This window comes from Podarcis erhardii (assembly GCF_964252035.2).
Source record: "Podarcis erhardii genome assembly, chromosome: 2".
NCBI lineage: Eukaryota > Metazoa > Chordata > Lepidosauria > Squamata > Lacertidae > Podarcis > Podarcis erhardii.
Window position 1 is genome coordinate 74,311,774 of NC_138498.1, and position 12,822 is coordinate 74,324,595.

The 12,822-nt window shown below is 38.5% G+C and overlaps 1 protein-coding gene across 1 annotated transcript in view; it reads left to right on the forward strand.

The window, feature by feature from the left end:
- Positions 1-12,822, forward strand: part of DOCK3 (dedicator of cytokinesis 3) — a 141,689-nt gene that overhangs the window by 58,376 nt on the left and 70,491 nt on the right. The window contains 3 exon segments of the mRNA XM_081850458.1: positions 87-234; positions 5,194-5,282; positions 8,876-9,001. Of these exon segments, the coding sequence (XP_081706584.1) occupies positions 87-234; positions 5,194-5,282; positions 8,876-9,001 (363 nt within the window).

Below are 12,822 nucleotides of genomic sequence, written 5' to 3' on the forward strand. Positions count from 1 at the left end.
AAAGTAACATTATCTTTATTTATAGAGTTACATTTAGGTGTTTGGGAATTGAAGTTGAATATAATGCCAACAACTCTTTGTTTTAGGGCGCATGTTGCTAAATGATTCAAGAAAGGGTCCTTCTCATCTTCATTACCGACGTCCATATGGTTGTGCTGTATTAAGTATCATGGATGTGATTCCATCAATTTCTGAATTAAAAGAAGAAAAGGATTTTGTTCTTAAAGTTTACACGTAAGTTATTTAGTGCAGGAATAAGAGAAATATATATGTGTTGTTTGTGTTATGTCAGATACTTTGCTGGTTTATAAAACATGAGTGCCATGGCCTTAACCTAGGATGAGGAATTTATAAAAATAATTCAAATAGTTAAAGTGTCTTCCTATCTCTAACAGGTTATACCAACTGATTTTATATCCAAGTAAGTAGATCAGTATCCTATAGGAGTGTTAATGCATTCATTGTACTAACTCTCCTACCTTCTAATTTGTTGGCTTTGGCTAGGTGATACTAATGCACAATTCTTTAAATAACCAACGTGACTTGACACTTTCCCCATAGGTAAGCAAAGTGCAGGATAGAAAGAAAAACAAACTGCTGTCTGATTCTCCCCCCGCCCCTTCCCTGCAGAGCCTTTTTTTTGCAATCGGTTTCAGTGCTGTGTTTTCCTGCTGACTGTATGTGAGCCAAGCTATTTTTAAGCTTACTCATTGAAAGTCAACTCTGATTAGGATTTGTATGTTTCCTTTTTGTTACTGATGGTGTTGTCAGTGGCTGCCAAGCTTGGCGTTTAGAATCTGAATAAAATACTGTTCCTCAATGTAGAGCGGGTTCCCTGATAGCAAATGCAGTAATAGATGGCAAGAAAAGCAGAAATCAGCATAGAGAAAGCGGAGTGGCCCCTTATGCTACCTCCAGCACCAATTCTGTGGTGGTGACTGAAATAACTTGTGAGGAAAAACCACCTTCCTCTGTGCTCCTGTGACTATAATGTTGTGTTTAGTCATAGGAGGGTGTTTCTGCATGGGAGTTTGAAGGTGTCTTCTTAGTCTGAGATTTGCCCACAGTGCATGTAATAGGTCATAGGAATAAGCCATGAATCGACAAGCCCCAAAGTAGTAGTATATCGATTACAGATTACTGAAGGCAAATAAAATGAGGTGCCAGTCTCACAAATTAGCTTTGATTGGCACAGATTAGAAGTGGCAGATAGCAGATTATAGGGGTGGAGGTGATGTGGATTGGGAGGGGCATATCTGCTTTTTACTTTTAAAAAGCCATTAACACCATGAGTTGGAGTTTTGTCAAGCTTGGCCCTGAGAACAAAATCTGGAATTTTGAACCCGAAATTATAATCACGTATTGGGAGAAAGTAAAGCAAAGAAACAGGCATATTGTTTGTCAGTATCACAATATTTTTTATGCATGGGCTTTTGTGTGGTGAGACTTTTAACATGTTAATATAATTTAATGCCAGTTTTAAATTTTGACCAGAAACCGTATTTTAGATTTTTTAAAAATAATAAAAAACCAAAATTTGTCCTTCTTGGGTTCTTCGCCTGTGGTTTTCTTGAAACAGTTGGGATGCATGCCTCTCATTCTATGTAGGGAACAGGATTGTGCAGTCAATGCAAGATTGAACCCAGTAATCCCACCCATCAGCTGATGTCACCAATGATTTCAGTTGGTCGGCAGGTGTGCTTTAGATGAAATGGCCTGGTGAGCCACTTTGGAACCCCTGGGTAGCAAAGATTGGTCTGTGGGTTGAAGGTTCCCCACCCCTGCTATAGATGATTGACCTTGCTCTACGTATATTCTAAAATGAAGTAATTGTGTATGTGATTGTGGTTTGAACCAGATGTGGTTATGACAATATTAAGTTTCTTTTTTCTATTTCACTTTATTTTTTTAAAAAAAAAATATGATGGCATTTGTTTATGGTTTGGTGACTCAGAAGGTCAAACGTTGACTTTTTGTTAGCAAATATAATTAGCAAATGTTTTTGCATGCAGAATCTGATTGCAGATATGAGTCCATCTGGAACTTCCAGTGTATCTCTAATATTAGTCTCACTGTATTTTCTAATCTGAACTAATGCCATACAAGAAATAAATTTTAGTGCTGCTGCTGAATTTCTTAAATAGCAGATTCTGGGGTGAATATGTTTATTTTACTTATTTAACGATACACCTCACTTTTGACCTCCGCAGAGTGGCTTAAAGTGGCTTACAGATAAAAAGCAAATGTAAAAAACTCCAATAATCCACTAATTAAAACACAATGAAATGTAGGGTTTGTAACACTCAAATCATTTCACTGAAATTCCTGGCAGCCATATCAACAATGCTTTACTAAAGCCCTGATTACATTTCACTTGGATGTATTTTTTTAAAAAGAAATCTCAAAACTCCTTCATAGTACATCAAAGTTCTTTCTGTATTCTCGCTTGTTTTCAATATGTTGGAGACAGTTGCCAGAGTCCTTTTTAACTCAGTAGTTACTTTGTTTTGAAAATTCAGGTAGCATTACAAAAAGTTTTTTGTTTTTTATAATCACCACCTTAGCTAGACAACCAAGTGAGTTTCAGGGTCTAGCGGTTCATCTCCCTTATCATTATTCATAGGCTACTCTGGATGCTTTTAGAAATTGTACCAGAATTCTATTTGGAGCAGCACACAGCTAAGGCAACTGGTTAATTCTCTCACTACCTAATGATCAGGTAGGCAAACTATAGCTATGTGAAATACATTGTTAACTAGGCGACCTGAGAAATTACCATGGATTTCATGAAGATAAAAGTTTAGATATACTTCTGGTGGTATAATACCATTAAAATCTTAAAATTCCTTTATTTTAATGGATTGATAATTTATCCAGCTTCTTTTTATTTATTTTAAGCATATCTTCTTCTTTGGCAATCACTCGTAGCCGAGTAAGATTGTCTTCCATGAACACAGTCTTAACAGTGAGTCTACAAGTGACTGTGGAGGCCAATTCTGGATCCACACGTCCTTCCACAGTGGGGACCTAGGTTACTTGGCGTGAGCTGATCATGGTGAGGGTTTGCCAAACATGCTTGTGGTATCTACTGGTGTCTGATCAATGAAGGAAGAAATCCCTCAGCGGAACAACAGGAGAGGCCATTTTTGGCAAGTCCTTCCCTGCTGCAGCCCCCTCATAACCCCCTAAATAATATACCACTCCTCATCAGAAGATCCCAGGGCTGTTAACAACAGAAAAAAACAAAATGAGAATACAAAATACATAATAAAACAAAACCAATAACAAACCAATAACCAAACAAACTATTTTACACCAGAATGAGGAGAAGGAGAGATAGACACATACTGGCCATATTTGCAGATCTCTTTGTTGGAGTGGAAAGAGCTGCCTTATACTGAGTTAGATCATTATATTTCTTTAAATGAAAGTGGAATTGTCTTTTCCTATGTCCCATGGGCTGACTTTCCAACTTTGCTTCTGTTCCTTACTCTACCTGACGAAGTAGGTTTTACTTACGAAAGTGCATGTAGAAAATTAAGCTATTAGTCTAAAAGGTTCTTATTACCCTTTAAGTCAGTTATGGGGAACCTGCAGCCCTCCAGATTTTGTTGGGGCTACTAACTCTCATCATCCCTAAACATTGGTTATGCCAGTTGAGGCTGATTGGAGACCAACAAGAATATGAAAAACTCAAAGTATTTGCTTTAAGTTCTCAGATAAGAGGACCAACACAGCACCATTTTCTAGTATGGGATGTCAACCACGTTAAGAATTGGTTCACAATTGATGTGGCCGTGGGCATTCCCTTTTTCCAAGGGGAGCAAAGTGCATATGCCTAAATAAATAAATACTGATAATGAACATCAGAGTACAGTTCCACCATTTCTGATAGATCTTGTGACTGAATGGTGGTGAGGCCTGGGCAGCCCTGGAGTCTGAGAAACTTGTATTCCGGGTCTACCCCTCCATTGTTTCTTAATTAGTAGACCTGTTGTCTATATACAGATGGACCTAGCATCTAGACAATGTATTTTCACTCACAGCTGAAATCCCCAATTCTTTCCCAAGCTTTCTTCACACCCTCCAGCCCATAATTAATTGCGCTGCTTCTACAATTAACTGAACACAAAAACGACATTTCACCCCCCAAAATATCCAACATGCCATGATAACACAAGAAGCCTAAACTTGTCATACACTACTTGAACCCCTCTTCCACCAGCAAAATAACCGTACTGGGTTACTTAAGGCTAACATAATACACACTCTCTTAGCCCTGGTCCTTGCAATACTGGTATAATAATGATGGACTTTTATCTGTATTGGCACTGGTAATTTTTTTAATATTTACAAACTCAGGTGGGGCAGGGGGATGACATTCTTTGTATGAATAAAGATCTGAGTTAGAAAGACCACAAACTCCTAACTTGGTTGCTACTTTCCTCCCTCCCTTTTTCCCCCTTTTAGTTAACACATTACTCCCCAGTCAAGCTAAACTAAAATTATGGATTGTTTTTTAAGAAGCACCAAACAGTTCTTTATTACGGAAGACCAGCGTAAAAAGGCTTAAAAACATACCAAGAATCTAGACAATGGGTGCTTCACTTTAGCCTTCTCTTTTTATCTACTTTGCTAGTTCTGCTTTACTAAATTGTTAGTCATTGTTGTGAACTCATTCATTGGCTAAAAACACTCAAATGTGGGTAAAGGCTAGTTTCTCAAAAAAGAAAAAAGTGAAGAGAATAGCTCCTGCACATTACAAATTGTGTCCCACATATTCTTGAAAGCTAGATCTTTTAAAGGGTAAGCTGGGAATCTGGGGAACATTGTTAATCTGGGGGCAGGGATCCCTTTTGTGGATGCTTATGGATGTAGCTGCACACGTACACTGGTGATTCTAAAGTGTGAAGAGGGGAAGCACAGCTCCCAATATGCAATGTGACAAGAAGCTTCAGATACCTTTCAATACCAGTAGTGTTTCCACGAGATTCAAGCATATGGCACGGGAAAGACTTGTCATATTTTCTATACTGTTTAAGATCTGCATGGGGGTTTTTCCTTCTGATAATGTATTGCTGTTCAACAAAGTTGTTTTTTTTTTAAAAAAAGGATCCGGTGTGTAGACTATGTATGTATGCATTCAGTCATAAGGTAAAGTCATAAAGGTAACACTAGACTCTACTTTTTCAGGTGCAACAATGAAAATGAATGGTATCAGATCCATGAAAATATTATTCGCAAATCTAGCACCAAATATACAGCACCCAGCTCAAACTATGGTAATATTTAACTTTACTTCTATTAGAAATACATAATTTCTTTGCAGCAGATACTTTGAGTCATGAAAACATTATTTAGGGAACGTTGTTTAGAGAAGCTTTTAATGTTTGATGCATTACTGTATTTAATATTTTGTTGGAAGCTGCTCAGAGTGGCTGGGGAAGCCCAGCCAGATGGGTGGGGTATAAATAGTAAATTATTATCATATTATTATTATAAAAGCCTGTGCATTACAGAATTTTCATAAATGAAAATGAGTCATCCATGACCTTCGCCACAGTGTTTTATAGTTTTACTTTGGGACTTTTCATAACATTTTGGGTAGGTGGTCTATTAATAGTTTCCCTTTCTAAAAGTGATATGTTATGGACTATCAATGATTTTTCATTTTCTTAAATGGAACACTCCCTGGTCCCACATATTGAAGAGAGCTGGTTCTTCTCATGTTGGTATGTGAGTAATCCACATAGAAGTGTGTGTTCTCTTACCCAAGGCAGGGACTTGAGAAATGTACTCTCTTCTTTCACACTCCTTCAGTTTAGTCCCTGCCTTTGCCCCAAACCAATGTGGTTCTTCCTCTCCTGTTTTACTTGCCCTTTTGTTCAGGTTTTCCTATCCATTAAAAAAATAAAATCAAATCAAAGTGGAGGTCTATCAGAAGATACTGGAACAGAGATCCGGTTCACATAAACCTATAAGCTGAGCCACTACAGGGGATACTACAGGGTTCAGAGGCTGCAACTGGTGCTCCTTACCATGCCAGCGCTAAAGGCAAACTAGCTTTCAGATCAGAAGGTCGGCAGTTCGAATCCCCACGACGGGGTGAGCTCCTGTTGCTCGGTCCCTGCTCCTGCCAACCTAGCAGTTCGAAAGCACGTCATAGTGCAAGTAGATAAATAGGTACTACTCTGGCAGGAAAGTAAACGGCATTTCCGTGCGCTGCTCTGGTTCGCCAGAAGCGGCTTAGTCATGCTGGCCACATGACCCGGAAGCTGTACGCTGGCTCCCTCGGCCAATAAAGCGAGATGAGTGCCGCAACCCCACAGTCAGCCACGATGGGACCTAATGGTCAGGGGTCTCTTTACCTTTACCTATGTACATATAAAATCCTAAATAACTCAGATTGAAGTTAATTGAAAAACTGGAAAGGGCACTAAAATCTTCAAAGGAAACCTGGCTAGTTTTGCCATGGCCTGATAATTTTCAGTTGTTGTAACATGGAGTGCTGTCTCTCCTGAAATGTGGGAGTCCCCTTCATATTAGTATTCCACCGGCTCTACATTGAACTTAGTTGAAGGATAAACTGAAGTAAAGGATGCAGCACCAACAGCTGATTTCACATAGAACAGTGTTTTTGTAACCTCAAGAATGGGGAACCTTTGGCTCTCCAGTTGCTGAACTCCCATCGGTCCCAGCTAGCAGTAGTGAGATGTGAAAATTTGAATTGGTACAAAATGTCTCAGTTTCATTTAAGTAGACTTTCTTACTTTGATTAGTTTTGATAATAAAACCACAATTCTAAAGCTAGAGGAACATGTTGAACCTTAGATGCTATAAACTTAATTTTGTTCCTGGGAAGAAAATTCAGTATACAACTTTAGATTACAAAACCTACCCGATAAAGGTCACCACTAGCTTTTTACCTGCAAATCCATGCTGTGAAACCTAGTTCAGTGTAGAAGTAGTCAATAATTAAAGAATCAGAGTTCATTACAAGGTATATGGTCCCAGTGGGCCCATTTACAAATAGTAAAGGGAAATTGTTTGGGGAGAATTGCCTCTTTCTCCCATTTGTGTTAATAGTCAATTAGAGATATGTTCCATGATGAAATTTAATTTGTTTCCGTCCCCATGCAACACCCCAGTCAATATGTACAAGCCATATCTGTTTTATAGTTACCATTGTTGTTGCTTTTCAAATATTGCTGGCCATTGTTTTTGGAATAATAATAATAATAATAATGATAATAATCAGTATAAGTTCAGTATGAAGTTCAGAAGAAAACACACAGTTTTAACAGCTTTAAAGCAGCATTATTTTCATTGTAGTTGCACATATCAGGTACTTGGGCACATTTGCAGGAGTCTGTATTATAAAAGGCATTAAGAACAGCTAAAGGCAAATTAAGCTGTTAGCAAATTATGGCAGCAGGTTAAAAGGCACAATGAGCAAGTAAAGGGAAATTTGATGCTCTGCCGAGACTAAATAATCCATTGCTTCTCTGCTGAATGAATTTAAGAGATAATATAAAAATCAGACAAATTACTTGCATACCTTATTCTGTTCCATAATTTTTTAGCCATTTTGATGGGGATTTAAATTTGTCCTGGCAGTTGTAAATGGTGGTTGCCACAGTGTCTCTGAAAGTTTTTTTATAATAATAATAATAATAATAATAATAATAATAATAATAATGTGCTATATTGGTAGCAAAGGAATGCAAATATTAGAAATATACAAAGATGTAGATGAAACTAGGGTTTGTCATATAAAATCAACCCTAATGAATTCATATTATGGAGAAAAATACCTTGATGAACACTTCTGCCAATTTGAGCTACACTGCTCTGTAAGTACTCCCAGTCCCCAAAAGTTTGCAATCTCTAGAGAGCAAAAGGAGTTTTACATTGGAATAGTGCAAGAGGCAAAGCAGGTGAGTTTGTGGATTTTTGCTTGAAGCTGCTTTTTATTGTTTGGAGTCTGGCTATTTGCTGGTTGGTTGGTTGGTTGGTTGTTTTTCAGCTGCTACCATGTGCTTTGGTGGGCAGTGCTTCTGCCTTTCAGGTGAGACACTGAGTTAGATGGGGGCATGGCCTGGAGTGGCACAGCTCTGTAAGTTGTCTTCCAGTCCCAGGGAGCATACACGATGGGCAAACAGGAGCAACACAAAGGGACTTCCAGAAACACACATTCAGGATGTGACAGAAAGCTTGCCAATACTCCTCAAGCTCTTTGGCCATCATCCTTTTCTGCCTATCAATCTACCAGAGAAGCACAACATGTGAGGTCTGAGCTGTTTGCTCCAACTCAGACCACAGAGCTCTTACAAGCCACTATTGATTTCCTATATGAATAATTTAGGAACTTTCACCACTGTAACTAAGCCAAGTTTTACTGCCTGTGTTTTCTGACTGATGTGTGGTAAAACGCATGAACCTGACCTTTGAAGAATTTGTAAGTAAACCAGATTTTAACTTACCAGATATGTAGTCTTTTCCTATGCTAGGGGAAGAGAGGAACTTCCGAAGGAATTCAGAAGAGGATATTTTAAAAGGCCTATATCTCCACATATTATTTTGCTTCATATTTTGTGAATTTAAATCTCTGCTGGAGTTCTCTCACCAGTGGGTATTTACCCTAAACCTGGATCTTGGTGTCCAGGGAATTCTCATTTTATATACCTATTTTTTCCACCAACAAAAAATACCTAAGGGACAGTCCCCAACAGCTCAATGAGGGACTGACAATGCTCAGTGGTCATGCAAGAGGGGAGAAAAACAGGGGAGGAAGAACCAAAAGGAACATTCTGGAAGAGGACATAGCTGACTGTCTTTAATGTTTTAATAAAATAGTTGTACTTCTTTTTTGCAGGACTTATCATTTCTCTTCAGCTTCTTCGTGGAGAAATGGAGCAGATTCGGAGGGAATATCCTATGATATTTAACAGAGGGGTGGCTGTTACCCGAAAAATTGGTTTTCCAGATGTTATCATGCCTGGTAAGTGAATGAAAATTCTATTCATTTGTTTGCAATACTTTAACTGTGATAATTGTCACTGAAGGTAGGGCAATAGGATGAGCACTTTTATTCTCTACCCCCCCCAATAATAAATTGGAGTGACAAATGTGTATTGTATGAAAGTGCTCATTTTAGTTGTATAGCAGTACAATTTTGAACATAAATATAATATCTCCCTCTCTAATTATTCTATATAGATTTTGTGTGGAGTTCATGATGCTTGCTACTTCATTCCTCCAGTAGTATGAGGAAAGAAGAGAGGGGTAACAGGGATAGCATAGTGCCTGAAGCAAAATGTGTGGAGTGATGTGTGGCTGCTGCTACTCTGAATCTAGTGCAGTACTTTTTTCTTCTAGCCGTTACTTATATTTGCCATGGCCATGCACTAGAACGTTTTAAAATGAGGAACAACTGTATTTGGACTAATGAAAAGCTCTTCTTAGACCATTTTTCCTTAAGGTAAAGTTAGGCAGCATTGTGAGAGAGCTTGTATCAGCCAGAGTTATATTACTTCTCTGAGCCCATGGCTGCTGTATACTTGTTTTATTAAACATCAGCTCCCCTATGATTCATGGCAAATTACTTTTGAAACTAAGTGAGTTGACACATGAGTCAACTGTTCAAAGAAAAAGTTAAATTTCCAGTGAGTTAGTGCAAGCAACTTTGCTTCATCATAAAAAACTCCCAATCTTTTCCTAGCATTTTTTCCCTTTAGAAGAAAGTCAGGTATGTTCAAAAAAATCTACATGAGGACAATACCTTCATTTGATCAACTATAATCTCACATAATCATGTGTAACCTTTCAAGTTCTCCAGAATTCTCCCATCATGCTAGATGGTAAACAAAGCAAAAAGGAGTGAGGTCAGAGAAAGAGAAAATGTATATTTGGCTGGTAGCAAAGCCATATGCTTTATCTTGTGAAAGAGTTAAGATAGCGTGAAGGAGGAGGTAGCGCACATTCAGATGAAATTGTGTTAGTTGCTATTCCAGTATCAGGTGGCACCAAGGCCTCCTGGGAAGCAACAACATAAAAAATACAATGTTTCATTCTCTGATCAATGCAAATATAAAAACTAGAGTATTACTGTGTTCACACATAAATTTAAACCGTGTTTTAATGTTAGGAAATTGAACCACAGCTGGCTTACATGCCCTGTTCCCCACCACCTCTGGCATGAGTGTGAGGAGGAATTTGGACAGTAGAAACAAGCTTGGTCTTGATTATGGTTAGTGGGAAGAAACTAAATGTAAACCCTAGTTTATGAAGCTGACATGTTTTCACCAGCCATAGCCAAGATTAATCACAGTTTAGGATTTGAACATAATGCTAAACTGTGATTAATCTAAAATGGAAACAAAAGCTTTCAATCTTGTTGTGGCTGCACCAGAGGAGGGATGGGGAAGTGTACACACTCAAGAGTTGCTGTGCTTTGTCTTTGTAATACTAAACTATGGTTTAGCATTACATATGATTTGGATCCATGTATGTTGGTAACAACAACAACGAAAGAAGCATATGCCTTCTGAACTGTGTTCAGGATTCAAATTGCTCTACAATTTGTTCCATGCATGCAATGGTCCTTTTGGACGTTGGTTCCTTGAACAGTATCATGTTGCATAGCAAACAACTGTAAAACTAAGGGTGATTTCAAATCCAGTTTGTGACTGGGCATCGAAGATTTACTTCAAAGAAAAGGGAGACCCACCGGATAATGGCAAATTCTTGGTCTTGTGCAAAGTACCACTTTGATCCCTGCTTGTGCCCTATGTATAAACACAAATTTCTGGTCGATCTACGCTACGAGCAAGTTTGCTTATCAAAATAACATCTCTTCTCTTTATCACATTTGAAGTCTTATTTTGAGTGTCTGGTGAAAAGCGCATGTATCATCTTTTAACTGTGAGTGATGTTGGGTTTTATTTCTCTTTCTCTTGTCTAAAGTTTCCTGGCTCTTTGTTTACTTTCCCTTCATTCTCTCCCCTTTCTTAATGGCGCAGAGATGAAGATAGTTGGGTGTAAGTTTTTGCTTTACTGTGTTCTGTCCATTTATTGCTTGCTGTTTTCCCATTCCTGCATCATACTTTTCATGGAATGCTTGAGGCTGATAAAGATGAACAAATCAACAACTTTGCAGGAAGACTATATGCTGGGCATTTCTCACTTGATGGGTTGCACAAACCCCTTTTATACAGAGTCTGGCTCATTCTGACTAAGGGGTCATCCACACTTTGCTCATCCCACCTCTTTCCCTGCGGAAAAGTCACTGTTTACAGATGAATCGGAGCAAACCTCTATTGGGTTTTCTCCTGATTGACATTTGCTTCGATTTAGTGCTGGAAAGCACAGGACAAATGGAAAATTGCTTAGACCCTTGCTTTCTAGCCACAGGACAAGTGGGAGTGGGAGTGAAACCTAAAACTAAGTTCCTGAGTCATATTCAGAGACATGTATCTGCTCCCACCCCTATAGACATTTCTGCCCCAAGGTGCACTTCTGGAAGGGTTACTTCGGAAGTCACGCTACAAGGGCAAGGCTATGAGTCCTTCTTCAACCTCCCACTCCTCACAGATAAGTAACTTACCTAGGTATGTGGAGTATCTTTGAGCATTTGTGGGACCATATTAAAGCCAGTCTGGTAAAGTACAGGGACATAGGCATCCATCAAAACTTTTTAAAAATGGATGCTAGAAGAGTTTGGAATTTCTAGCCAATTAAGCCCAGGTGGGCTGTGACTCAGGAGTTACTGGGGAAAGAAGGTACCTAGGATTCTACAACTTAATTTCCTACACAAAATTTAGAGGAGCTCACTAGCACAACAAAGAACTAAATAAGCCATCAAACCTCTTAGATGATTGCCATTTATATTTGATAAGCACCTCTCAAAGTTCCCAAGCTACTGCTATCGCAGACAAAATAAAGGCTGGTAGCAACAGGAAATCCTCGGTCCCCTAAGATCCATCCATGTACAAAGCATAGTTACAGAAAATCAATGCTGTTTAGTTCAAACACAAGTTTTCCATCGCAGTAGCTTATGTAAAGGCGTGTGTTCCTTTCAGTCTTTATGCTCGTGTTTTTCAGACAGAACTTTGAGGAGCATTAAGTTCAAAGCAAGAGCGTTTTTTGTATCTATACTTGCAGAAGTCTCAACCTCATAGCAAGACAATTATATTCAGAGTAAATGTAGATGTGTTGGCCCACATGAAAAATTCCAAACACTGTATTAGGGCAGTACCTTTGTTAGGTCAACCAAAATGTTATAAAATAATGTTTAAACTTTCAAGTTCCCTAGAACCCTTCAGCAAGCTGGATGTTAAAAATAAGATGGGGGAGGGGGGCAGAGACAAAAAAGACACCGACGACTTGACTAACACCAACAACAGCCTTTTTCCTCCCCCACTAGTTGTATTTTCGCATCATAAAAAAATATTCTTCTTTAAGTGCAGAATGAAAATATCGAACTTCCTTCACATTGGATTGCGTTAAAAAATCCTAATCATGTGAGAGTTGATGTTGAAACAATATATTCCATCAGTTTTATAATGTATTTATTTGAAAAAGGAATGTATTAATCTCCTTATATCCCTAGTCAACAACTAATTTTACCACTTTGTGGGCAGGGGGGAGGGAGGGAGAGGGTCAGTGTGCACACTAACTTAACAAAATCAAAGAAAGCATTTTTGTACTACCAAGACATTAGTTGCTGATGAAACAGACAGGAAAGTGCAGGTACACAATTATTTTCTTCATGCATCATGCTGCTACCTCTGCTGCTCATATTTTTGCTTTCCACAGCAGGAA